Raw genomic sequence first — 26,273 nt, 5'->3', positions numbered from 1 at the left:
GGGGGTCTGCCAAATGACCACGATAAGCCCCAGGGGAAGGGGGGTTGGTTTGAAAATCTTCAAAAATATGACCACATGGTTTCTGGATGGTCCCCGTTACCGGCGATGCTGTGATGTCGGTAGGCCGACAGTATGCTTGGATGTCTTTCCCTTAAATTTGGATAATGGAACTGCGACCGTTTTCGAGTACGTCGCCACCGGAGAGATGTGCACCGCCACGAGGGTTATATGCACCTTGTGCAATTCGGTCGTGAGAGAAATTCCAACAGCCTTCAGCAGTAGGCTCCGGAATCGGTGTTGTTGGGATATAGTTGAATCCGGGGGCACGCTAAGAAGCAGCGAGGCGTGTACCGGAATGTCCCGTAGAGCATGCGGTAGATGCGTCGGTTCTGCACCAGATTGACGGAGGGTGGACCGGACCTCGCACTTCAAGTATTCACTTTTCACTCGGCACTACAGGAGGATATTACCTCGAGGATCCTCTTCGAGTGAATTATGAAGTTCGAATTTTATACTTTAATTAACAAATGTTTTTTTTTTATTTTTTTAAAAAGGATAATATAGGAATTTTAATTACTGAACAGAAAAACAACTTTTTTTTATAACTACAATAGCCACGTTGTTGCCGATTACGCCGGTAACACAATTTATTGCCTATACATGGAAGAGTGTCCAATATTTTATGCGACAAACGTTAATTCACCGTTTTTAACGAAGGAGAACAAAAGAAAACCTACGATGATTCAAATGGATGATTCAACTCATCCATGAGTTTTTAGGTGCTGTCTTAGGTGCGTTTCAACTCATGCTTGATTTGAATCGTCCATGAGTTTTGAGATTTTGAGTTTTTACCAACACTGAGAAAGACTCGACGACGAGAAAGACGCGTTCTATGCACAGCTGGAGGTGGAGCAGACATACGATGGATGCCCACTGCGGGACGTCAATCGTCATCGGAGACATGAACGCTCAAGTTGGAAGGGAGGAAATGTATAAACTCGTCATCGGACCGGATAGTCTGCATACCGTATCGAATGACAACGGCCAACGATGCATAAACTTTGCACCCTCCCGCGGAATGGGAGTCCGAAGCATTTTTCTCACCTGCAAGAATATTCAAAAGGCCACATCACAGACAAACAGACATAACACATTGAACATTCACTCATAAAATACATCGTCGTTCAAACCCTAACGACATCTGTTGATTTCAGTTAGTTGGGCAAATCACAAACCAGATGGCGGTAGTGAGCAAACGTCAAACTCGATCAAATCCGATGCGCGCCCCGAGTGATCGATTGGCCAACTAATTATAATTTGAATTGACCAGTAAATCAGTAAACGATGGAATTTTGACGAGTGTTATGTCTGTTTGTCTGTGGCCACATGGAAATCACCCAATCAACGGAAAACCAAATCGACCACGTTCTAATTGACGGTTATTTATTCTTCGACATCAAGAACGTACGCATTTACCGCAGTACGAATATTGAATCCGATCACTACCTCGTTGCAGTATGTCTGCGCTCAAAGCTCTCGACGGTGTACAACACGCGTCGGAGTCGTCCGCCGCGGCTAAACATTGGGCGGCTACAAGATGGACGACTAGCCCAAGACTACGCGCAGCAGCTGGAAGTGGCACTCCCAACGGAAGAGCAGCTAGGCTCAGCGTCTCTTGAAAATGGCTGGAGAGATATTCGATCCGCCATTGGAAGCACCGCAACCGCTGCACTAGACACGCTGGCCCCGGATCAGAGAAACGACTGGTATGACGGTGAATGTGAGCAGTTAGTTGAGGAGAAGAATGCAGCAGGGACGAGGGACGATACAAACGGGCGCGGAACAGACAAAACTCGATTTTTTTTGAGGAAAAAGCGCCAGCAGGAGGATCGAGACCGTGAACAGACGGAGCAACTGTACCGCGCTAATAACGCACGAAAGTTCTATGAGAAGTTAAATCGTTCACGTAAGGGCCACGTGCCACAGCCCTATATGTGTGAGGACATAAACGGGAACCTTCTTACAAACGAGCGTGAGGTGATCCAAAGGTGTCGGGGCAGCACTACGAAGAGCACCTGAATGGCGATGTGGCAGACAACGGTGGCGGTATGGATATGGACCTAGGAGCACTCGCGCGGGACATGCGACTTTCGAATCCGAATCTCCAGGAAATCCAGGAGGAAATCGGCCAGCTGAAAAACAACAAAGCCCCAGGAGTTGACCAACCACCAGGATAGCTGTTTAAACACGGTGATGAGGCAGTGACTACAGCGCTGCACTGGGTAATTACCAAGGTTTAAGAGGATAAGATTCTGCCGCAGGAGTGGATAGAATGTATCATGTGTCCCATCTACAAAAAGGGCGATAAGCTGGATTGTAGCAACTACCGCGTATTCACATTGCTGAACGCCGCCTTCAAGGTACTCTCCCAAATGTTATGCCGCCGACTAACGCCAATTGCAAGAGAGTTCGTGGGGCAGTACCAAACGGGATTTATGGGTGAACGCTCTACCACAGATCAGGTGTTCGTCGTACGTCAGGTATTGCAGAAATGCTGCGAATACAACGTGCCCATCCATCATCTATTTATCGACTTCATAGCCGCATATGATAAAATCGATCGGGACCAGCTATGGTAGCTAATGCACGAAAACGGATGTCTGAATAAAGTGATACGGTTGTTGAAGTCCCTTCGAAACGCGCAGAGGGTTACGGCAAGGTGATGATCTTTCGTGTCTGCTATTCAACAACGCTTTGGAGGGAGTAATACGAAGGGTAGGGATTGACACGAGTGGTACGATTTTCACGAAGTCCTTCCAGTTATTTGATATTATGGCACGTAACTTTGAGAGGATGCAGGAAGCCTACATCAGACTGAAAAGCGAAGCTAAACGGATTGGGCTAGTCATCAACACGTCGAAGACGAAGTACATGATAGGAAGAGGCTCAAGAGAGGACAACGTAAGCCACCCACCACGAGTTTGTATTGGTAGTGACGAAATCGAGGTGGTTGAAGAATTCGTGTACTTGAGCTCACTGGTGACCTCCGATAACGATATCAGTAGAGAAATTCGGAGACGCACCACGGCAGGAAATCGTACGTACTTTAAACCCCGCAAACCGCTCCGATCGAATAGAGTTCGCCGCCGTACCAAACTGACTATCTACAAAACGCTCATTAGACCGATAGTTCTCTACGGACACGAGACCTGGACGATGCTCGTGGAGGACTAACTCGCACTGGCAGTTTTCGAATGGTGGGATGCAGATGGCGGACGGTACGTGGACTGCGGTGGGCCGGGCACGTAGTCAGAATGTCGGACAGTAATCCGGTGAAAATGGTTCTCCACAACGATCCGACGAATGGAGAAGACTTTGATACACTCACAGGCCACTCCGACCTTTTTCTGAAAATAAATAAAATAAATTGATTCAAATGGTCTCTATGAACATGTTGCATTTCTTAACAGAGCAAACAGATCTTTTGTTACGGACAGGGGGAGAAGGCGGAACAGCGAAGCTGTACCCCGACATGTGCGATATCTGGATTTGGTTTTAAAATGTAAACAACAGTGTCAATTCTCTACTACCTTTTTATTATGGCGAGGCAATTTTTATGCAGAATTTTGTTTTTGATATTTTATCAAAGCCAACCAAACCCTCGATCATGCAACAATGTAACAAGTATGCTCGAGATACCTGCTTGATTATAGCGACTCGAAAAAGAATTTATTTGCAGTAACTAACCGAATATAAATATGTTCGCATTAACGATTGCGCCCTAACACCGGTTCTAAGCTTCGGTGCAGAGTACACGAACTTTGTTCGCCAGTGACAGGCATACGGGGCCCTTGGTTGCGCGTGTTGACCTTCAGGCCTGAACACCAATTCTTGTAATTCTTGCATGGCATTGATGGAACAAATGTTGAAGGTATGTCTAATTTGATTAAAGAATCGCTAGGAATATTGATGTGTGGACCGCTGGGAGCATATACCATATAAAAAATACCTTTAGATGTTAGTTTATGCGTGATGACTTGAAAGTCTAAACTCCAGGGAAGTCTTGGAAGACCTAGAACATGTGATAATAACATATCCAATTTAGGTCCTTGGAATGCTATGATTATGTATCGTATTTAAAATTATCCAAAGATCAATTAGTTAAGTGGAAAAATAATTATTTAAGCAAAAATTCTGTTTACGTCATACTTATTCTTTTTACGTCCCCCAATAAGTGACGTAAACAAAAGATTAGTGTATTTCCCATGCAGAGGCTATATTTGCTACCTAGTAACACTCCAGATGATATTGAGCCAGAAAATAAACTGAAATGTTAATTTAGCAACAGTTTCTATATTCGTATAATAACTCTATGTTAGCTGAGTCTCGACCGACAATTAAAACATATTCTTTCCTCATTTCTTTTTTCAGAATCTAACCCAAAGCGAATTCACGCAAACTCTTGACAACAGTGACAAAAGTCCCATCACCTGCACAAATTCTTCCGCCACTATCTTCAGTCGGCAACCCAACCATGCAGTGAACGATTGCTGCAACAGTAAACAAGAATGTGCCACATGCAATTGCACTAGTTTAACCAATTCGAGCAACAATAATAACAACGGCAGCAGTAGTGGTGACCCAGCAGAACTGGTTTGTAGCAAACAGGACGTATCTTACTATAAACTGCGACAGCTACTCAGCTTCGAGGATGCACCAAAACACCTGCAGTTCAATCCGTTCATTCGCAGCGGATACCGGACCATACTGTCTACGAAGCTTTGCTTGGAGAGCATGTTCTGGTGGACGAACGAAACGTTCAATATCTGGAGTCACGTGTTCGGGTGCTTTCTGTTCATCGGTCTGGCCTATTCGGATATTGTCCTACTGCAGATGCATGCTAGCATGATTGATAAGATAATTGTTGGGGCTTTGTTGGTTTGTTTCCAGGTAGGTATACCTAATTTTGGATGCAATATCTTCACAACCTAATAATATTATTACGATTTTAGGTGTGCATGATCCTGTCTTCCATTTACCATACTTTCTCCTGTAAATCGGAGCAAAGTTATGAGTGCTTCCTAGCGTATGATCTGTTCGGAATAGCATTGTCACTCTTAGCCATCTTCATCAGTGGCATCTATTACGCCTTTTGGTGCAATGCGGTAAGTCTTGACGTAGGTTCTTGCAATAGGGGAAGACTGATGCTGTCTCAATTGTCGAAACATCTTTTACTTGTTGAATGCAAAATAGTGGCACAAAATCCAGACGTTTTGACTAATGTATCCAATATGTTTGCTACAAAGCAACAAAGAGGCGCATCGTGGCAGGAAATCGAATTTTCCTCAAACTTGAACTTGCGAACGACCTTGTACCATATTAACATATCGCTCATAAGACTAGATGGACACGAGACTTGGACAATGTTCTTGCAGGACTAACTTGCACTTGTGATCTTTAAGGGAAAAGTGCTGCGTACAATATATGGAGGGTGCGACAGTGACCCGGAGGAAGTGTACAAAATAATCACGATAAAAATCCTGCTATTGACAAATTATACTAACAGCGGTGCTTTGGTTTAGTTTTCAACACTCAAATCCGAGTACGGCTGATGACGTGCGCTATTGACGAGAATTCGCCTGAACTTAGAAATGTTTGCTTGACTTGATTGATAAAAAAATACCACGGAATGCCCAACACATACACAACTAGCCTTCGTTTTAACACGAGTCGCACTCGCACGTTAAAAAAGATATAAAAAACTTCATTTTGTTGGAAAAAATAAAAAGACCATTCATACTGGAAAATATGACGATTACGGTGGGCAGGGGATGCAGACAGTATGTCAGACAACAGCACAATGAAAATGATCTTTAAGTACAAAAAATACGAAGGACTACCGTGAGTTGGATACTTACGACGAATGTTTAAATAAAAGAAATAGAATGCAAACAAGGTTGTCGTAGGCTAGTAGCCGCATACTAGCTTCTTATTAAAACATTAGGCCAAAAGGTTCCACATCGTCTCCACCATTCTACCGCTTTTCTTGAGGAATTTCTACCTAATAGAGGGAAAATGGTCAATCCATAAAATTTCTCGTAGAATCGTTTTTACTACTTTTTAAAGTTGCCAGGTTCAAATTACTTACAACTTCAGATATCCAATACTAAGTTGGATTTTAAACCTCTTAAGTAAAAAAGTAATGAGCTTCTGCAGTGGTGATATTGTGCCAAACATTTTGAAATTATTCTCACTCATATATTGTCAGTAAGTAGCATATTACACGATTATTGATTTTATTTATTATGCAAGCGTGCCATTTTGGCCCACCTATTGGCTATTGTTTAATATTTAAGAAAAAAAGTAAATTAATCTTCCTGAAGTACCATTTTTGACATTCCTAATGTCCTTTTCTCACTACCTTTATAAATGCACAAGAAAAACTTCATCACCGGTTTTCTTCAAATAAGACGATATTGACAGTATGAAACGAAAAACGAAATAATTCACCAACGGCTTCAGATCGATTGAATTAAAGTTACTTCTAGTTGCATATATTAATATTTTGTTTCTCGATCTTCATTAGGAACTGCGTAATTTCTACATTATCACAATTGGAGTGATATTTACTGTAGCAATGATCCTGCAGATTCCTCGACTTAAGGTGAACTCCAACGTCAAGATGCTTGCTTTTGTCGCCTGGGCCGCTTATGGTGTCGTACCAACGCTCCACTGGTACATTGTGATGGGTGGCGCAGAAAGCACCATGGTCAAGGTAAGTCATTCAACACCTCAACAGCACCCACGAGCCTCTATGCAAAATCCAATCCATAATCTGAACAGCTGTTGTGAATATCAAATGTGAACAAACTGCTAAACAACTCCGCATTCCTCATCACAAAACAAATTCTGACGGCGAATAATGGGGCGACCTTGCCACGCGGTGCGACATACGCATCGCGATCGCGGTTCACCGTGTTCGATTATGTGCGCCGCCTTGAAAGTGAAATTCAACAAACCAAACCACACCACCTGCGTTGCATAATTTGGCGCCTCAAGTCCAATGTCAGGCTCATCGCCTTGCCTTAGCAGATATCTACGACGCGTGCTGGAAATCTCGACAGCCTCTCTACAAACTTGATCATTTTATGAACTTACTTCCATCACGACTTGTTTTTTTTTTATAATTTCTATTTGTTTCTTTTCTCGTCTGCAGTTATTCATTCCACGTGTGATGATAATGTATTTATTGACCGGCACAGCCTTTCTGATCTACGTCACAAGGATACCGGAACGGTGGTTCGCTGGAAAAGTGGATTATATTGGGCACTCGCACAACTGGTGGCATGTGTTTGTTCTGGCAGCTCTCTACTATTGGCACAACAGCGGTAAGTCAAACAGGAACTCTGTCCACCGTTGTTAGTTGCTTCACTACACCTTATTATTTTTTGTAAATAAAATCGATTTGTCTGATCTAATCTAACAATATAAAACAATATTGCATTTTGAGTATTTTTTAGATTTGCACAATCACCAATGGCTAAAGATCTGTGAAATCGCACAAAACGTCTTTTTGATCGATTTGTGGTACTTTGTTCGTAAAATGAATACAGGAGTTTATAAATATCTTTTCAAGCGTACATTCCTTATAGAATATCTTATAGGGTTTTGGAAAATCCGATATGAATTATGGTCAACTGCTCCAGGAATATTGAACGATTTTTTGGTACTTGGTGTGATATAGCAGAACCTCGAATAGATACCAGTTATAGGGTATTCAGACTACAAACTATACCATTGATATAGAATATCCTAATTTCATAGTTTGCACATCCATAATATATATGGATGTAAATGACATTTCATATTTAAAAGTTGCATATCACGTGTTATAGCTCGTATTCTGCTGAATACCTTAAAATAAACAGTTGTATTATTGCCATAAGGCTTATGGCAATAATACAACTGTTTATTTTCCTTGAAAACACGTGACTAAATCCAATTGGTTACAAGGTCGGATATTCCCACAGAAAATACCTGATAATGAATTGCATTAAGGTCACTCCTGACGGAATCCAAGATTAAAAGTGCTCGCGTTTTCGGGGGCACACCACTCGATAATTTAAAAGCAACGCACCTCTTTCTTTTTTATTATTTCACGCATGCTGCGACGCAGCAAAGCTAAATCAACAAAAATGACAGTTGTGCGCCGCCTCTGAATCGAGTGGTGTGCCCCCGAAAACGCGAGCACTTTTAATCTTGGATTGCGTCAAAAGTGACCTTAAACTGTACACGCTATTCGAAGACTCAAGGTCTCAAAATTTCTAGGTACAAGTTTGTGAAATTCAAATTCACAATGTTAGGGTTATTAAGACAACATTTCTTTTTGGTTTATTGTACATTTAATTGCCATGTGGGACAAGATGATCGATCATTTCAAAAGCCTAGCTAGATTTTTTCACTGTTTGAATACTCACTCTTCCAACTTCATACCTATTCCATTCTAACTCATTCATGTTTCACCTGTTTATTTGGAACCTTAATATTCTTTGCTTCAATTATCATCGCTTACCTTGACTTGTACGGCGATCTTGCACGAAATATAACCAACTCACATCACTGCGGGTACAAAACGAATCTCTTGTTAATTTTTAAATTAATTTTCCAAGCCCTGACCAGTGACCACTAATCCTTATTGAGCCATTCTAGCTCTGGCTTGACCGCGAACTACTCAGATAATCTCCAGTAGCGGATCTATCCTACTTTGATAGAGTTTCCGACGGTGCAGTTTTCCCAGAAAAAAAGGCGAACCGCTTCCTTGGAAGACTGTTTCGCAACCCACTTCACCCTTTACCTATTCAATAAGTTCGAATACAAATGTTTGATCATTGTGTTTGTAAGCCCAAAATACATATTCTGTACAAGTATTGGTGTCAGCGTTAGCGGTATATATACGCTAACATATGTGTGTGGTGTTGACATTCTGTCACTTGTTGTTTGTTTATTACGCGCGGTAAAAACGGATTGGGGCATTGTAAACAGCATTTTTTGAAGGTCAAAATCATTTTTATTTATTGTCGTCAATCATGTTTGTAGACCGTTTGATACAGATTTAGTCTTATAATATAGTTCTCCGTTACTTAAAATTACTAAACACCTTTATCCGATATGAAAATTATACACACCAAGCATTTACTGAGTACGCAAGTATTGTTTCAATTTAGTCTTAGATGTATTGAAATCAATAGCATTCCAATGTTTATTATAAGCAGCCATCATTTGATTTATGGGTCCGAATTTCGCATAGTTCGTACGATGACTACTACAGGCAAATAAAGTTCGATTTCGCAAAGGTCTTTGTGGGATATAAAAATTTAATTTAGATAATATTGCCTCTGAGTCGACCTTGTTCGAGATAACATCATTAATGAAAGATAGCATCGCATATTCCCGTCGTTCCTTCAATGTTTGTATACTAATTAGCATGCATCGTGCTTTATAAGACGGGAGTGGAAGTTGAGTCCACCCCAACTTGCGTAGTGCATATAATAAAAATTGCTTTTGTACTGACTCAATTCTTGTGTCATTCGTGACTGTGTAAGGTGACCAAACTATGCTGCAATATTCAAGTATCGATCTGACATAAGCAATATATAATGTTTTTATAGAGTATGGATCGTGGAAGTTGTAGCCAAACCTTTTCATGAATCCTAACATATTATTAGCTTTGTTTATAATAGTATTATAATGGTCAATGAACGTAAGCTTAGAGTCTATAATTATGCCAAGATCCCTAACTCTATCACATCTTGTCACCTTTTGGCTACCTAAAGTGATTGTCATATTTGGAATACTTCGTTTTCTGCTTATAGTAATTAAGTTGCATTTCTTTATATTGAGCTGTAACAAACTTTTTATACACCAGTTATGAAATATCTGGATCTCGTGTTTGAATGTGTTCATGTCTTCAGCGTCTTTGATCTCAATAAAAAGTTTCATATCGTCAGCGTAAATCAATACTTTTAGATGCTTTAGAATGAAGGACAAGTCGTTTACAAACAAAATAAACAATAGCGGACCTAAATGAGAGCCTTGCGGGACTCCCGATGTGGAATGAATAGCTACAGATTGCTTTCCTTTGAACCTAACTATTTGATTGCGACTGGTCAGATATGCTTCAAGCCATTTAAGGAGTCCAGGCTGGATTCCCATTTTTGCAGTTTAAAGAGAAGCATTGGTATATCTACTCTATCGAACACTTTACTAAAATCCGTATATAAAACTTCAACGTGATTTCCTCTGTCCATGGCTTCAAGAGAATAATTCACAAATTTCAGTTAGATCGTAGCTGTCGACCGACCTTTAAAGAATCCGTGCTGCTTTGTAGTGATCCTATTTTTTATTTGGTTGAATATTTTCTCATTGACAATTGCTTCGAATAATTTTGGAATGGTGGAGAGAAGAGCGATTCCGCGGTAATTGCGGATGTCGGATTTTTGCCAGACTTGAAAATCGGCACCAGAAAGGAAGTTTTCCACGGTTTAGGAAATTCTCCAGATTTTAGTGACATATTGAAAAGCCAAAACAAAGGAGCAGTGAGCTCAGCTGCCATAGTTTTCAAAAATACGGGGGGAACACCATCTGGACCGGTACTCTTGGTTACGTCCAATTGTTTTAACGCGTCCAAGATGTCAAGAACATTAATTGCGGTGTACTACGAAACTGAGATTTTGGGGAAGATTGATACGAGTGGCCCGGTGATAAGACGGAGAGCAGCCCTACATGTTCCAATAGGACGATAACCCTTTATATACGGAAAATGCGATTTAAGCCTTATATGGGGACAATCGACTTTTTGGACAAAACTTTGCGACCTCCCAGCTTCCCGGATTTGAACCCTCTTAACTTTTTTGTTTGGTCCTTTATTATGTTAAAGCTGTACGAATACAAGTTCAGTAACTTGAACCAGTTCAAGACGTAATTCTCAAAATCTGGAACGAAATGCCCATGCAGACCGAGCGTGCCGCTTGCGATGGATTTCAGAAACGTTTGAAGCTCGTGAAGAAGTACAAAATAAGGGCATTCCAGAAGAAATGTTACAAACTTTCCTTATAAACAATTCTTTCAATGAAATGTAACCGGGAAAAGAAATAATTTAATTACAATTTTTAAACATTTTTTTAATGTTTATTCGAACTTATTGAACACCCTGTACATCTCTTTGGCATTGTGCAGATAAATGCAGCTCCGCGACACTTTCTCGCATCAGTAGATGTCTGGACGAATGCCGGAGTCAGTCCAGAGATTTCGGGTGAAGCAAAGCGTTCGGTTCAAGGGTTCCTCGAGGTACAAAATTGTATTTGAACACCGTCTTCAATTTATGTATTGCAGAGACTGATTGTTTGACTTTTTTCTAATTTGTTTATTTAATAGGCTCAGTTGCTTTAAAAAAATTAAACGGAGCCAAGAGCAAAAAATAATATAACTATTACATTAAATATAATATATTATTAATGATATGATCTCCGGACGCACTTCTTTTTTGGCAGTGTTGTCCAGTTCGACAACGACACTTGAACCAGACCCGGAAGCTGGAGGATGAGCCCGTCGCTGATCCGCAGGTGGATGAGATATAGCTTCCTTAATCGCGAATCGCGATTGCAACCTCTTTCAGTGTTAAGTCATCTCACTTACGACGGGTTTTTATCCGCCTGTTTTTTGTCACGTACATCCGACTGTGTCCTGTTTTCTGACTCCGGACTTTCCTCTAAGACCTCAATGAAGTCATCGTCCGAGGTTTCCGATGATACTTGTTATTCATTGGCGTAACTAGCCCCGATGCCTAGAGGGGACTATATTTTGAGCTTCGTTTAAAAAATTCTCGAACATTTTACCACCTCTTAAGTTATCCTAGTGGTAATATGATAAATATGGTCCAACCACCTGAGGCAATTGTGGATCAATCACACTTATCTATGTTATTTTTTTCTCAAGCGATTGCTTCTATGTGTAGTAGTGCTCGGCTTTGCTCCGCACACTCAAAGCACAAAATGTGACGGATCACCGTCAGGTTCCCACCGGTAGGCAGTGGATATTTTTGCATGTTTCATAAATATTCTATCTTTCCCTTATGAAAAAAAAAACAAAATAAAAAATAATGCGACGGGAATTCTCCAAGGCTTAGGATGAGGATCCTCTAGTAATTCCGATGGAAATGTTCCAGGTGTTCCGACAGGAATCTCCAGAGATTTCGACGGAAATCCCCCAAGCATATCGATTGGATACTGAAAAGAATCCACCCTGGATGTTAACGGGAACCCTCGAGGGATTCCAACGGGAATGTTTCAGGAATTCCAACGGAAATATTTCAGGGATTCCGATTGGAATGTTCAAGGGATTCCAATGAAAATCTTCTATTTAGGTATCCTCCGTCCTCCAGTAATTCCTAAAAGAATATTCTAGGAATTTGAACGAAAATGTTTCAGGGATTCCGACGGGAATGTTGAAGGGATTCCGAAAATCCTGTTGGAATTCCAACGTGAATGTTTCAAGGATTTCGTAGGCAATGTTACATGTATGTTGAAGCAAATCGACGAGGGACTCCGAATTAATACTCCAGGAATTCCCAAAAGAATCCTCCAGCGATTCCGAAGGGAATCCTTCAGGGATGTTGAAGCAAATCATCGAAGGATTTCGAAGCAAATCGCCGAATGATTCCGAAGTAAATCATCGAGGGACTCCGAACTAAATCTTCGAGAAATTCCGAAGCAAACTGTTTACGTATTCCGAAGCGAATCGTCGAATGATTCCGAAGCAAATCGTCAGAAGAAATCATTGAGGGATTCCGAGGCAAAACGTCGAGAGACTTCGAATTAAATCTTCAAGGAATTCAGAAGTAAATCTCCGAGCGATTCCGAAACAAATCTTCGAAGTTTCCGGAGGAATTCCGAAGCAAATCAACGAGGCATTCTGAAGCAAATCCTCCATGGATTATGAAGTGTATCCCCACAGATTTCCAACCCAACAAACATTGGAGGTGAATTTTATGATCAAAAATATTCTTCTTCAGAGAAAAAAAAGCTAAAATTGTTTCTTGGGAAGGGTATCCCTCAACGATACCGAAAGGAATCCGGAGTGAATGCTTCCAAGTAATTCCAATGAGAGTTCATCTCGGATTCTGATGGGGATTCCTCTGGGATTGTGATGAGAATAAATCTCGGATTTTGATTTTGAAACAAGCTAATTTGCTTCCACTCATTTCATTATGAAAGGGTAAATATGGGAGATAAATCTTTTGACTTCAAAATTTTTCAGTAATTCATTATATGTTGAAAATTGATATCACTGCTAACTAACTTTTCAAATCCTAGGGGGGCTAATTTTTTCTAGGGAGGGCTAAGCTCCGTTAGCACTCCTTTATTCGCTCTAATGCTGTTCTTCTTCCTTTCCAGCTACGACGCCAGCATATGTTGTATCTTTCTCTTGCTTTCCTAGTTTGTTCCACGCTTGTTGAGGGCAGGAATCCCGACTTTTTCCGACTTTCATGTGTACACCACGAACACCTGTGAACGATCCACTTTGCCAAATAATCTTAGCATTAGCGATAAATTTTCATCTTTGACTTCCGGCGGCAGATCAAAAAGGCGGAATATCCGAACTTCAACTAAAGTAAAACCTGAGTAAACAAACATTCGCGGCTCCGCATTCTTCCTCATAGATTCTTAGCATCACTGAAGACGAATCTAATGTATAGCGAGCGATCGTGTACGCTGTGTTCATAAGCAATACATCAGTCTCAACTGCTTCAAAAAGCTGGTGGTTTCTGCCCAAGAGGGTCGCGGACTTCCAACGGGGAACCGAAACTAAACGGTATTAATGAACACACTGTCACTCATTTCGTTTTTTAGTGTGGTTTCTACGATTGAAAGACACCATCGGCGAACAAATAACAATGGGACTAATGGATGGCAAACGCGCGTGGTGGCTACTGATGGCACCGAAACTACGAAGGCTGAACAGAGCAACTGTTCCGTCTGTACATGACAACGACAGCGACTGAACTGATTGTTTGACTTAATTATATTTTTTAAAACTAATTTTAAAGTCAATCGAAGCACAACGATTTTGGTATGAAGGAAGGTTGGCTGGATCGTTCTATGGTAAGCGGTGCAAGGCGTAGTTGATGAAGTGTTTCTGTATGCTCTCGATGCGATCGATGTGAACGGAATGATACGGAGCCCAGATTTGTACTCTATACTCGAGTATGCTAATAACTAATGCACAATACAGCGGTTTGAGCGCATAGACACCATCGAACTGTTCTGTGTTACACCATAAGAATCCAAGCACAGCGTTTGCCTTAGCGATATTGTTCGATCCCTTCCGTTATTTAACGACAATGCTACATTCGGGTATGCTCATCTTCTGCAAACCGCATATTAGTAGTCGCGTTCATTTGAGTCCTGCTTCAGAAGAACTTCTTCCTGCGATTCTGCAAACGGTTGTGAAGATTCCGGATCTGTGGCGTCCACCAGGGTTGATTGAGCTGTTTATAGATTGTCGGCAGATTTGGACCGGCACGTTTTTTCTGATAGATCTGTTCGATGGTGCGATAGAACGCGGTAACAGAATCATCGATATAGTCATGATTCAAAACCTGATCCAGTCCAGGGCAGCAATCCGTGCAACGATGATTTGACAATCACATCTGTTGAAGTCGTAGTCAGCGCTAGATGTAGGTACAGAACTTTCATAGCGAAAACAGACGTCGACGGTTAAAACTAATGACTTGTGATGAGGTTCAACTTTTAAAAGAGCAGATGGAGACTCGAAGAGATCTATGATATATGCATCACTTACGAACACCAAATCAAGAAGTTCACCGTTCGCGTTCAGAAAATCATTGATCTGATGCAGTCCAGAGGATAACAAGGACTCAGATAGGACAAGCTCTTGCGCAGTTGACGCGTTGATAGGCAGGTATCCGTTAACTTCATCATCGAAATGCAAGACAAGATTCGGTAGATTCTAATTTCCGAGACAAACGATAACGTCACAGGCATTGGTATGATTCAGTATCTGGCTAATATAATACGCATGTTTCGTGTAAATATCAGGGAAACTATTTTGCTGACTTTAGATGTAGCTTACGTAAAGCGAGAATTGATGCATACTTCCCGGTAGTGGATCTAGCCTATTCCGACGGAAAGTTCTCAGAAAGCGGGACCTTCCCGTAGCCGTTCGTGGGGGGAGCGGGAGGTCCTACTTGCGTTACACTTTGTTACACTAAAAGGTGGGGGAGGGGATGGACACTACAAAATGCTACGCATAACTAGAGATGACGTAAAATCTCGATTAATCGATTAGTAACTAATCGATTACTCTCAATTCTTGACGATTATTGAATCAATTCATAGTTGAGTAGTAATCGATTCAAAATTAATCGATTATCACAACGATGAATCGATTAATCGAAGTAATCGACATCTAAGCGTTGTCATAAAATCCCGATTAATCGATTAGTAACTAATCGATTACTCTCGATTCTTGTCAATTATTGAATCGATTAATCGTTGGGAAGTAATCGATTCAAAATTAATCGATTATTACAACGATTAATCGATTAATTTGCGACATCTCTACGCAAAATGCGAGTCATTTTGTTTAAGTTTTTTGAATGACTAACTGCAGGAATTGCTTCATGTCTTTATCAAGACGTTGAATCCGAGTCCAACTAACCTCTTTACTGACCTTCTACACATAATTGTCTCATGTCAGTCGTTGTAGATTTAGCTTTGTTCGAAAAATTATTGAAAACAGCATCAAGTTTGTTTGTCCCATTGCGTAATTTTTGTTTCGATGAATATTCATTATTTCTGATACAGATTATGTTATTTTTGGGGCAAAATTTACTGGAATAGTATTTTCTGATTAAATCTTCCTAACCATGCCAAAGTTTAGAGGCAAGCTATAAAGAGTTTTAATTCTGAGTAATTATATCTTAGTCTAACCACTTCAACCACTTGAACGATTCAATTTGAAAAATGAGACACGGTGAGATATATGTCGGTTGTATAAACCATTAACAAAATCAAGCACCAGGCAAATATTGTGTTTCTCGGCAGAACAGTCCCGCCTATCTATTGGAATGGTTATTCTCCCCATTTTGAATTCTATTTTATGTATGAATAAAAAATTAGAATGAAATGAATGACAATGAGTTTTCTTTACAGTCCTGTGAGACAGTTCCTAATTTTTCTATCATCATGTAGATACCAGCAATAAAAATTAAGGTTTCAAATACTCGCAAGTGTCCTCAAACCTTGGATATTTTGCGATGGATTTAGTTCTTATGTGTTTTCAAGATTCACAGAATTTCGGAATGGGAAAACGAAAATTCCGCATTTTTAAAACATGGTAAACTGGAGACCGGATTAATGTTTTCTGGTGCAGCTTTCTGGATTTGTAAGCAACATTGGAATTCGTGACACAGAAGAAACCGAGACCACAAACCGAGACGCTATTGGGCTTCGGTATATCTCTTTGAAGCGAAATTTTACCCGTTTTGTTTCAACTAGCTGCGTTACAATGTACCTTTAGAATGGAATAGAATAATATGTCAATCCTTGGACTTGATCATGTGTTCAAACGAATACCTAACCTTCACATGTTTCTAAAAAAATCTGGTTGAAGGCTAAGAAAATGTTACTTTTTGTTACATGGCGAGGAGAGGGGTCAAGTATTCTGATGTTTGTGTTACGTAAATTGTGAACAGGCTATTACTCGTTGCCCAGTTAACAAAAAATCGTATATTATGCAACATAAGTGCTAAAGCGCTATACGTACATAATGTATGGCGAAGTATATATATAGCCTCCACTTTAGCATCTTATATAACATCATATACAACCTTGTGTTGACTGATTGGTGCCGTGCACTTGCGCGCACGACTCGCTAACGTCCGGGGAGGCCAACTGTTGTTCAGTACTTCAATTCCGCTGTACATCTGATACTGTTTCTATACGGATTTTTTTACGCGGCCGTATAAAAAAATCCCATACAAAAATTTTGCAAGATTTGGCAGGAAATCATAAAACTTTATTTACACGGATTTTCGAATTTTGAACTGAAAGCTAGGGTGTAGTATAGTCGCGACCTGTCACGTCGTTGATGACACTGACATCCATTTTTCGACACGCTTGCTCACTGGACGATTTTTTCCGGCGTGAAAATTTTTTCTGTTGTGAAGACATGCATAGGTTTTGCATAAAGCAACAAGGTCATGTGAATGGTTCCAACACCAACTCTTTTTTGAGCTGCCGGTGGGACTCGCGCCGATCACACCCCCTTACAATGTCACTACATTAAACTTCGATTCACTAGTTATGGCAATCATGTGGTAAATGCTATATTCTAACGGCTGCGATTGGAGCGGATAAAAATTATCCCTTAAGCATTTTCTAAAGCACAGCACACACGTGTTTAATTTTTTGCATTTCTCCTGCAGTTATGGTGGCAAGTGTCAACGAAAATAATATTTTGTTTTATACCAGCGGTTCCCGGAAGCACTATAGTATACAATATATTTGTTGGTCGCATTCTGCATCTCCCGACTGCGTCAATTCCTTTAAAATCCAATTGGGAGATGATGAACTGTCTTGACTATGGTTCAGAGTTTCTCCTCGTTGCAAAATTATGGTCCCGAAAACGTGGCTTTTGCTGCTGCAAGCAGATCCTTATCCAGGGGAGTAATCTAGTACGATTGTGATTAGCTCGGTTGGTGTTGTAGACAATTTAGTTATTACACGATGGGGCGTTATGGTTGACATTCGTGTTGCTATTGTTTCCCATTTATTCCGGTTCATAAAGCTGTTCAGATAAGTGTGGTGCATTTTTGCAACCTTTTTAAATGTTCGGCCGACAATGTCCATCTATATCATCCGCAAAACCATTAAATTGACTGGATCTGTGAAAATCGTATTGCGGAGCAATATTGAACAACAGGTACAAATGTTCATCACCTTGTCGTAGTCTCCAGCGGGATTCGAACGAACTGGAGTATTTATCTTCACAAAATATTTCTAGATCTTTTGGTAAAATTGCAAACATAAAAAATACTCAAAACTATTAATATTTCGGTTGTATAAAAACTAACTCATGCCCATTAACAGTATTAACAGAAAAGACCAGACCTATTTATAATATTCTTTTATGTCATGTAAACTCATGCTAAGCTCTATGTATGTATATTCTATTAGTTGTCTCTGTTCAAATTTGTCTCTGATTGCGTCAGATTTGCAACAACAAAATATACACATCCACGAAATTGTAGCTACTATCAATTATCCTTCAATATGCTAAACCCGTAGAAAATATTATCCTTCAATATGCTGAATCCGTAGAAAATGCAAATAAAAAAACATAACACCAAAGACCGATACACGATTCCTTTCTTTTTCACAGGTTTGGCCTTTGCATTTTTCATGATTGATAACGGATGCGTTGAAGATAGAGATAAATGTTATAGATTGTAAATAATAAATCACTATAGGGAAAACAGTTCAACTATATTTACCAACTTAATCGATTTTGTGGCGCCTTCCTATATTAGTCAATTACTTATACCGTAATGATTCCGTGTAATACATTCAAATGTAATCAAGTTTTGGTGGAAGCAGATTACTACACCACAAGTGCGAACTAGTTAATGTAATTTTGGTAAAAGTATAGGATCTAATCGAGAATACAGTATTTTATTTGAATTCATAAATTAAGGGTAAAACACAAACTAAAACTACTATCTAATTTAAAATAAAATTTGATTTTGTTATGGGACGTCTCAGAAATTAAAAGCACAAATTAAAAAAAAAACTTTAGGTTAGATTTGCTTATATCATCCCTATACGATTATAGGCGAAGTGACGGCTTTGACTGGCTTTTACCTATCTTTGTCAGTGGGTTTTTAAGACCTATTCTGCCTGTAATTGCTCACATGTCCCATATGAATAGGAAACCCAGCAAAGATGGGACAAATATGCGTATGCGTTTACAGGCAGCGCTTAGCCGTAAGGTTCAACGAAATATAAACTACTTTGTGCATTGAAGAAGCATAATAAGGTCTAAAAAAATCAGATTCTTGTAGTGAACAATATGCTTGTCACCATTTCTTAAGGTGTCTAACTGTGTTGCACCACTTATGAACTGAGAAGTGATTGCTAAACCTTCTTCTGACAAGTAGGATAATGAAAGAATTATGCCTCCATGCCAACGGACAGCAAAAAATAAAAAGAGATATTTCTGAACGCCATACTTACGCCTCTAAGTACTTTTTTAACGATTGTTTTGTCGATTTTGGACATGTTTAACAATAATGGACTCAATTATAACCCAAATGTTAAATGAGGAGAATCCACCCCTCCATAATGTGCGGACCGAATTAATTATGTAATGGCAACCAACCTAAAACGTACTTCTATTTTCTGGGACACCCTATTGAAAAACTATGGTTATTGATACACCAAAAAGGTAATACAGACCCTATTCAACTTCGGTAATATACGATTTTGGCATCAGAATCATTCAATTTCTCCAAAACAGAACAAAATTTACAAAGCTTATACATAAAAGCAGCGGTTCTCAACCTGGGGTACAAGTACCCCTGGGGGTACCTTCGCTAGCCCCAGGGGGTACCTCGAACAAGGACGCGTAATGGTGGATATATTACAATTTATAAAGTTTTGATAATTGTGTATTTTTTTATTCTGTCTATTCTGTACATAATATGCATGGAGATTAGTAAATCAAAATCCACAGTGTATGGAAGGCTGTGCGACAAAGAATCAAATGGACAAAACGTTGAATGAACAAATTTAAAATCTGCTATATAATCTACCTGCTCGAAACAGAATATTGAATAATATGTTAACAACATGCATCTGAACTGAAATCTAGAGTCTGAAGGTACGGAATCCTCAGTTGCTTCGTTGCAAAAGGATTGGAAGCATCCTCTTTTCAAATGGCTCGGAAGCCTCTTTTCAAATGGCTCGTGAGCTTTTTTTTTCAAGAGGCCCGGAAGCTTTCCTTCACAAGACACAAAATTCTTCCTCCAAAATGCTTGGAAGCGCACTTTCAAGAGGCTTAGAAGCCTCTTTTTGAGTGGCTCGAAAGTCACTTTCAAGAGGCTCTGAAACATCCTTTCAAGATGATCGTAAGCCTCCCTTCAATAGGATTGGAAGCCTCCTTTCAAGAGGCCTTGAAACATCACTTCAACAGGCTTGGAATCCGCCTTCTGGGAGGCTCGCACTTCTTTTTTCAAGACCGCATTGTTTGCTAATTTTGGACACTTAGTGACGATTAGTCTTCTTGAACGTAAAGCCAGTGATCAATTTTCAGGAATACGAGATTCTCAAGGTTCTCCAAAACGTTCTCAAGTTCAGTTCACGGTATCTACCAGATCGACCAAGGTTTTAGCAATCCCAGAAAAAATATTTTAAGCTCTTTTTAATGGAATGTATTCAACCGTCTAAGACGAGTTCAGTACTTTCCATTTAATTCCACTAAGTGTTGTTATCTTTGCAGATACGTATTTCGACTTCAGTGTCTCGTACTTGCAAGTCGAGTCAAGTACGTCAAGTACGAGAAACTGAAGACGACCTCACAGTTGAGGTCGAAATACGTATCTGCAAATGATCTTGAGTCTTGATCTGGATGCACAATGACTAAGAAGGTGTGTCAATGTTCATTCGAATGTAGAAACGAACTTTTTCTGTTGGGGCGTAGAACACTGTGTTCAGAAGTTCAGAGCTGTGATCAGAAGTTCCATGGAAAATTGTAGAAAGGACCATCAGAAATTTTTTTTTCTTCATCTTATTGGCATTGCATCCTCCACTGTGACTTTACCGCCTCGTAGCTTAGTGTTCATTTAGCATTCCACAGTTATCAATTTCGAGGTTTCTAAGCCAACTTACCATTTTTGCATTAGTATTATAAGGCCAACACGATGATACAAGAAAATTTCTAACCCAAAAATTTCCTAGACTGCGACAGGGATTAGAACTCAGCCACCTTCAGCATGGTTTTTTATTGACGCCGCGCATCTTACCGCACAACTAAGGAAAGCAGAGCTACCGAATTTTTTTTTCTTGTATGGAACCGTATGTTTCCACGAATTATCTAGTCTTAGAACAGTGACTCATCGGGGATCCACTGAAGCTTGTAAAATTAATGAGTGAAATCCTATCGGCTCAATGAACCTCCTGCGATGTTCAACGATGCGTCGTTCATGACTTAGTTGATCCGGTTGATAATAGCCCATATGAATAAACCGAAGTAAATACTCTTTACTCAAATCTCTGTAAAGATTCACATAGATTTGCACCAGCGCGCAGAGCATTTTATTAATATGAGCTAATATGTTTTGAACTCCTGGACGTTTTGGAGAACCAAAAGGCCTGTACTAGCTTGTGAAAGTAATCAGTGAAATCCGATCGGCTCAATCGACCTGCTGGGATGTTCAACGATGCACGGATGAATTGTTTATGACTAAGTTGATCGGGTAGATAATATGTTATGAACTCCAGGACGTTCTGGAGAATCAAAAAGGCCTGCTGTATCTTGTAAAAGTAATCAATGAAATAATTTTGATTTAGAGTAGCATGTCTTGCAGTAACTGGTGGCAAAGGATAGAAAACCAGCCACTGTTTACGATTCCCTAAAGTCCATGCGATAATATTTGCGGACCTTGTAAAATCACCACAGATAAATAGCACATCTATATTTTTATAGAAAGAAAATTTAACGCGTTTAAAGCAGTTCAAATGGCATAGGTGCATGATGACTAGCATGTTAATAACAGAATCATTCCATTCTCGACGCTTAATATTGAGCTATGATTTTACAATAGAATAGTACTCAGTTGTCCAAGCACAACTTATAATTTGTAGCACTACTAAACGTCATTAAAAAGTTACCGTGAGACTTATTTGGTGTATGAATAACCGAAAACAATCCACCTTTAAACACATCTCAAAAGCTCATTCTAAACAAGATCCAAGTTAATCTAAAAAGCCCGATTGATCCTTCTAAAAAAACAATCTAATACTGTTCTTTCTGTTCAATACTCATCGATTCACACTTTGCAAGCATTTAGACCTAGATTTAGCAACCACAACAGAAATTTTTAAACCCTCCAAACCACCCCCTAAATCACCCCATTCTAGGTATGAAGTATGTTGAGTTCAGGATGACTCATGGATGCTCCGCCGGTGTTCAGTACACCTGACCAGATGCGCAAATCACTTGCGACAGAGGGCGCGCGATACTGAGAGAGAAAGAGAGACAACCGGTTACCAAGTTTATTCTAGTTGTAGACAAAGTTTTAGAATAGTTGAACGCTTATCCCATTAGTCAATTGTTACGCATAGATAGCTCGCTATTCTAGTTGAATAGAATGGTGTTGTGAAGTGAAGTTGCTCAAAGTTTTATCAATAACTCATTACGTACGTAGACAATTGTTACCGATGACGTACTATACAGAATGAAGGACAAATACGAATAGTATCGATTTTTACCAATTCGCAGTACAAGATGTGATCTAAATGTTGCAATTCAATAAAATTGTATTTGTTATCTTTTTTTCTATGGTCACACTTTAGTAGGTATTGATTACAATAAAGTTTTCGAAACAAATGTTGTAGTGTATTCCTGACCAAATGATGACACCCTTCAAAGTAATGGCGGATGAATTTTACCGGTCTAGAACTTCGGCACAGTTCTTCACTCAAAGGGAAAGGGTCCAGCGTCACCACAGAGCTTAACCAGGGGATCTCACTAAGTAATAATATGGGATAAATAGAATTTATTATGCAACCGCTTTGAGCATGCTTGCAGCAGCACACAAGGAGTAAGCTTATTTTAAATCAGTACGGCGTTAATAATCCGTCGAAGTGAAAAGGCATCTTGTAGCTGCCAATAGGGCTTATTACGGACTTCATAACCAGCTGAAGACTATTCATTTCATTTATTTAGTTAACATCTAAACAGATAACACTGAATCAACAATTTGACGCCACAATGCACGGTTCGAGGCCGCATCTCTCCATCCTCGGATACGCCCCACGCTCGCCAAGTCGTTCTGCACCTGGTCTGCCCATCTCGCTCGCTGCGCTCCACGCCGTCTCGTACCTGCCGGATCGGAAGCGAACACCATCTTTGCAGGGTTGCTGTCCGGCATTCTTGCAACATGTCCTGCCCATCGTACCCTTCCGGCTTTAGCTACCTTCTGGATACTTGGTTCGCCGTAGAGATGAGCGAGCTCGTGGTTCATTCTTCGCCGCCACACACCGTCTTCTTGCACACCGCCAAAGATGGTCCTAAGCACCCGTCTCTCGAATACTCCGAGTGCTTGCAAGTCCTCCTCGAGCATTGTCCATGTTTCATGTCCGTAGAGGACTACCGGTCTTATTAACGTCTTGTACATGACACATTTGGTGCGGTGGCGAATCTTTTTCGACCGCAGTTTTTTTCTGGAGCCCGTAGTAGGCCCGACTTCCACAGATGATGCGCCTTCGTATTTCACGACTAACGTTGTTGTCAGCCGTTAGCAAGGATCCGAGGTAGACGAATTCCTCGACCACCTCGAAGGTATCCCCGTCTATCGTAACACTGCTTCCCAGGCGGGCCCTGTCGCGCTCGGTTCCGCCCACAAGCATGTACTTTGTCTTTGACGCATTCACCACCAGTCCAACTTTTGTTGCTTCACGTTTCAGGCGGGTGTACAGTTCTGCCACCTTTGCAAATGTTCGGCCGACAATGTCCATGTCATCCGCGAAACAAATAAATTGACTGGATCTGTTGAAAATCGTACCTCGGCTGTTACACCCGGCTCTCCGCATGACACCTTCTAGCGCAATGTTGAACAACAGGCACGAAAGTCCATCACCTTGTCTTAGTCCCCGGCGCGATTCGAACGAACTGGAGTGTTCGCCCGAAATCTTCACACAGTTTTGCACACCATCCACCGTTGCTTTGATCAGTCTGGTAAGCTTCCCAGGAAGCTGTTCTCGTCCATAATTTTCCATAGCTCTACGCGGTCTATACTGTCGTATGCCGCCTTGAAATCAACGAACAGATGGTGCGTTGGGACCTGGTATTCACGGCATTTTGAAGGATTTGCCGTACAGTAAAGATCTGGTCCGTTGTCGAGCGGCCGTCAACGAAGCCGGCTTGATAACTTCCCACGAACTCGTTCACTAATGGTGACAGACGACGGAAGATGATCTGAGATATCACTTTGTAGGCGGCATTAAGGATGGTGATCGCTCGAAAGTTCTCACACTCCAGTTTGTCGCCTTTCTTGTAGATGGGGCATATAACCCCTTCCTTCCACTCCTCCGGTAGCTGTTCGGTTTCCCAGATTCTGACTATCAGTTTGTGCAGGCCCATCTTGATGAGCTCAGCTCCAATACCATCCTTACCAGCTGCTTTATTGGTCTTTAGCTGTTGAATGGCATCCTTAACTTCCCTCAAGGTGGGGGCTGGTTGGCTTCCATCGTCCGCTGAACTGACGTAGTCATCTCCTCCGCTGCCTTGACTTTCACTGCCTGTACTCTCAGCGCCATTCAGATGTTCCTCGTAGTGCTGCTTCCACCTTTCGATCACCACACGTTCGTCCGTCAAGATGCTCCCATCCTTATCCCGGCACATTTCGGCTCGCGGCACGAAGCCTTTGCGGGATGCGTTGAGCTTCTGATAGAACTTGCGTGTACCTTGAGAACAGCACAGCTGTTCCATCTCCTCGCCCTCCGCTTCTTCCAGGCGGCGTTTCTTCTCCTGAAAAAGGCGGGTCTGCTGTCTCCGCTTCCGTCTATAACGTTCCACGTTCTGCCGGGTACCTTGCTGCAGCGCGACCGCCCGCGCTGCGTCCTTCTCCTCCAGAATCTGTCTGCACTCTTCGTCGAACCAATCGTTCCGTCGACTTCGACCCATATACCCGACGTTGTTCTCCGCTGCGTCGTTAATGGCTGCTTTAACTGTACTCCAGCAGTCCTCAAGAGGGGCCCCATCGAGCTCACCCTCTTCCGGCAACGCTGCCTCGAGATGCTGCGCGTATGCAGTGGCGACGTCAGGTTGCTTCAGTCGCTCTAGGTCGTACCGCGGCGGTCGTCGGTACCGAACATTGTTGATGACGGATAGTTTTGGGCGCAGTTTAACCATCATCAGATAGTGGTCAGAGTCGATGTTAGCGCCACGATATGTCCTGACGTCGATAATGTCGGAGAAGTGCCGTCCATCAATCAGAACGTGGTCGATTTGTGATTCTGTCTGCAGTGGTGATCTCCAGGTGTACCGATACGGGAGGCTGTGTTGGAAGTAGGTGCTACGAATGGCCATATTCTTGGAGGCGGCGAAATCAATTAGTCGTAGGCCGTTTTCGTTCGTCAGCTGGTGAGCGCTGAACTTTCCAATAGTCGGTCTAAACTCCTCCTCTTGGCCAACCTGAGCGTTCAAATCTCCTATGATGATTTTGACGTCGTGGCTTGGGCAGCTGTCGTACTCACGTTCCAGCTGCGCGTAGAATGCGTCCTTATCATCATCAGTGCTTCCGGAGTGTGGGCTATGGACGTTGATTATGCTGAAGTTGAAGAACCGGCCTTTGATCCTCAACCTGCACATTCTTTCATTGATCGGCCACCACCCGATCACGCGCCTTGCATATCGCCCATCACTATGAAAGCTGTTCCCAGCTCGTGTGTGTTGCCGCAGCTCTGGTAGATGGTATGATTACCTCTAAACGTTCGCACCATTGATCCCTTCAACAAACCTCCTGCAGCGCTACGATGCCGAATCCACGGTCCTTGAGCACATCGGCGAGTATGCGTGTGCTCCCGATGAAGTTGAGAGATTTGCAGTTCCACGAACCGAGTTTCCAATCGCTAGTCCCTTTTCGTCGCAGTGGTCTTCGCCGATGGTTCCGGTCCGTACTCTCTTGTTGATCGTTCGTTGCTTATGATTTTTAAAGGCTGGCTTGCAGGGCCTGACACCAAACCCCTAAATTTCCGGAGGACCATTCCTCCTTATTTCCGGTGGACCATGGTGCACAGTTTCATAGAGTCCCTCGCTGGCACTCGGACGATGATCAGCCGCCCCTAACATGGAGAACAGACGCTGTTTTGAGCCGATCCTGACATGGAGAACAGACGCTCAATAAGATTTGCACCTCCAGAGAGGAGCAAACCCCCCCTTCCCTGTCAGCATACGACCATAGTTCCCACCGG

The 26,273-nt window shown here is 41.4% G+C and overlaps 1 protein-coding gene across 9 annotated transcripts in view; it reads left to right on the top strand.

The window, feature by feature from the left end:
• Positions 1 to 22,686, top strand: part of LOC134205604 (progestin and adipoQ receptor family member 3) — a 90,783-nt gene extending 68,097 nt beyond the window's left edge. For 8 of the 9 annotated variants that reach the window (XM_062680998.1, XM_062680992.1, XM_062680995.1 and 5 more), the window contains 5 exons: positions 4,432 to 4,950; positions 5,013 to 5,165; positions 6,587 to 6,775; positions 7,217 to 7,388; positions 18,463 to 20,729. In XM_062680998.1, the coding sequence (XP_062536982.1) occupies positions 4,432 to 4,950; positions 5,013 to 5,165; positions 6,587 to 6,775; positions 7,217 to 7,388; positions 18,463 to 18,533 (1,104 nt within the window). In that variant the 3' untranslated portion in view covers positions 18,534 to 20,729. Of the gene's footprint in view, positions 1 to 4,431; positions 4,951 to 5,012; positions 5,166 to 6,586; positions 6,776 to 7,216; positions 7,389 to 18,462; positions 20,730 to 22,217 lie in introns of those variants that run through there. The other variant, XM_062680999.1, reaches the window with a different exon arrangement.
• The last annotated feature ends 3,587 nt before the right edge of the window (positions 22,687 to 26,273 follow it).

Source organism: Armigeres subalbatus, chromosome 1, assembly GCF_024139115.2.
Source record: "Armigeres subalbatus isolate Guangzhou_Male chromosome 1, GZ_Asu_2, whole genome shotgun sequence".
Classification (NCBI taxonomy): Eukaryota; Metazoa; Arthropoda; class Insecta; order Diptera; family Culicidae; genus Armigeres; species Armigeres subalbatus.
The sequence above is the reverse complement of the archived record's forward strand: the minus strand, read 5'-3'. Positions and strand labels throughout refer to the sequence as shown.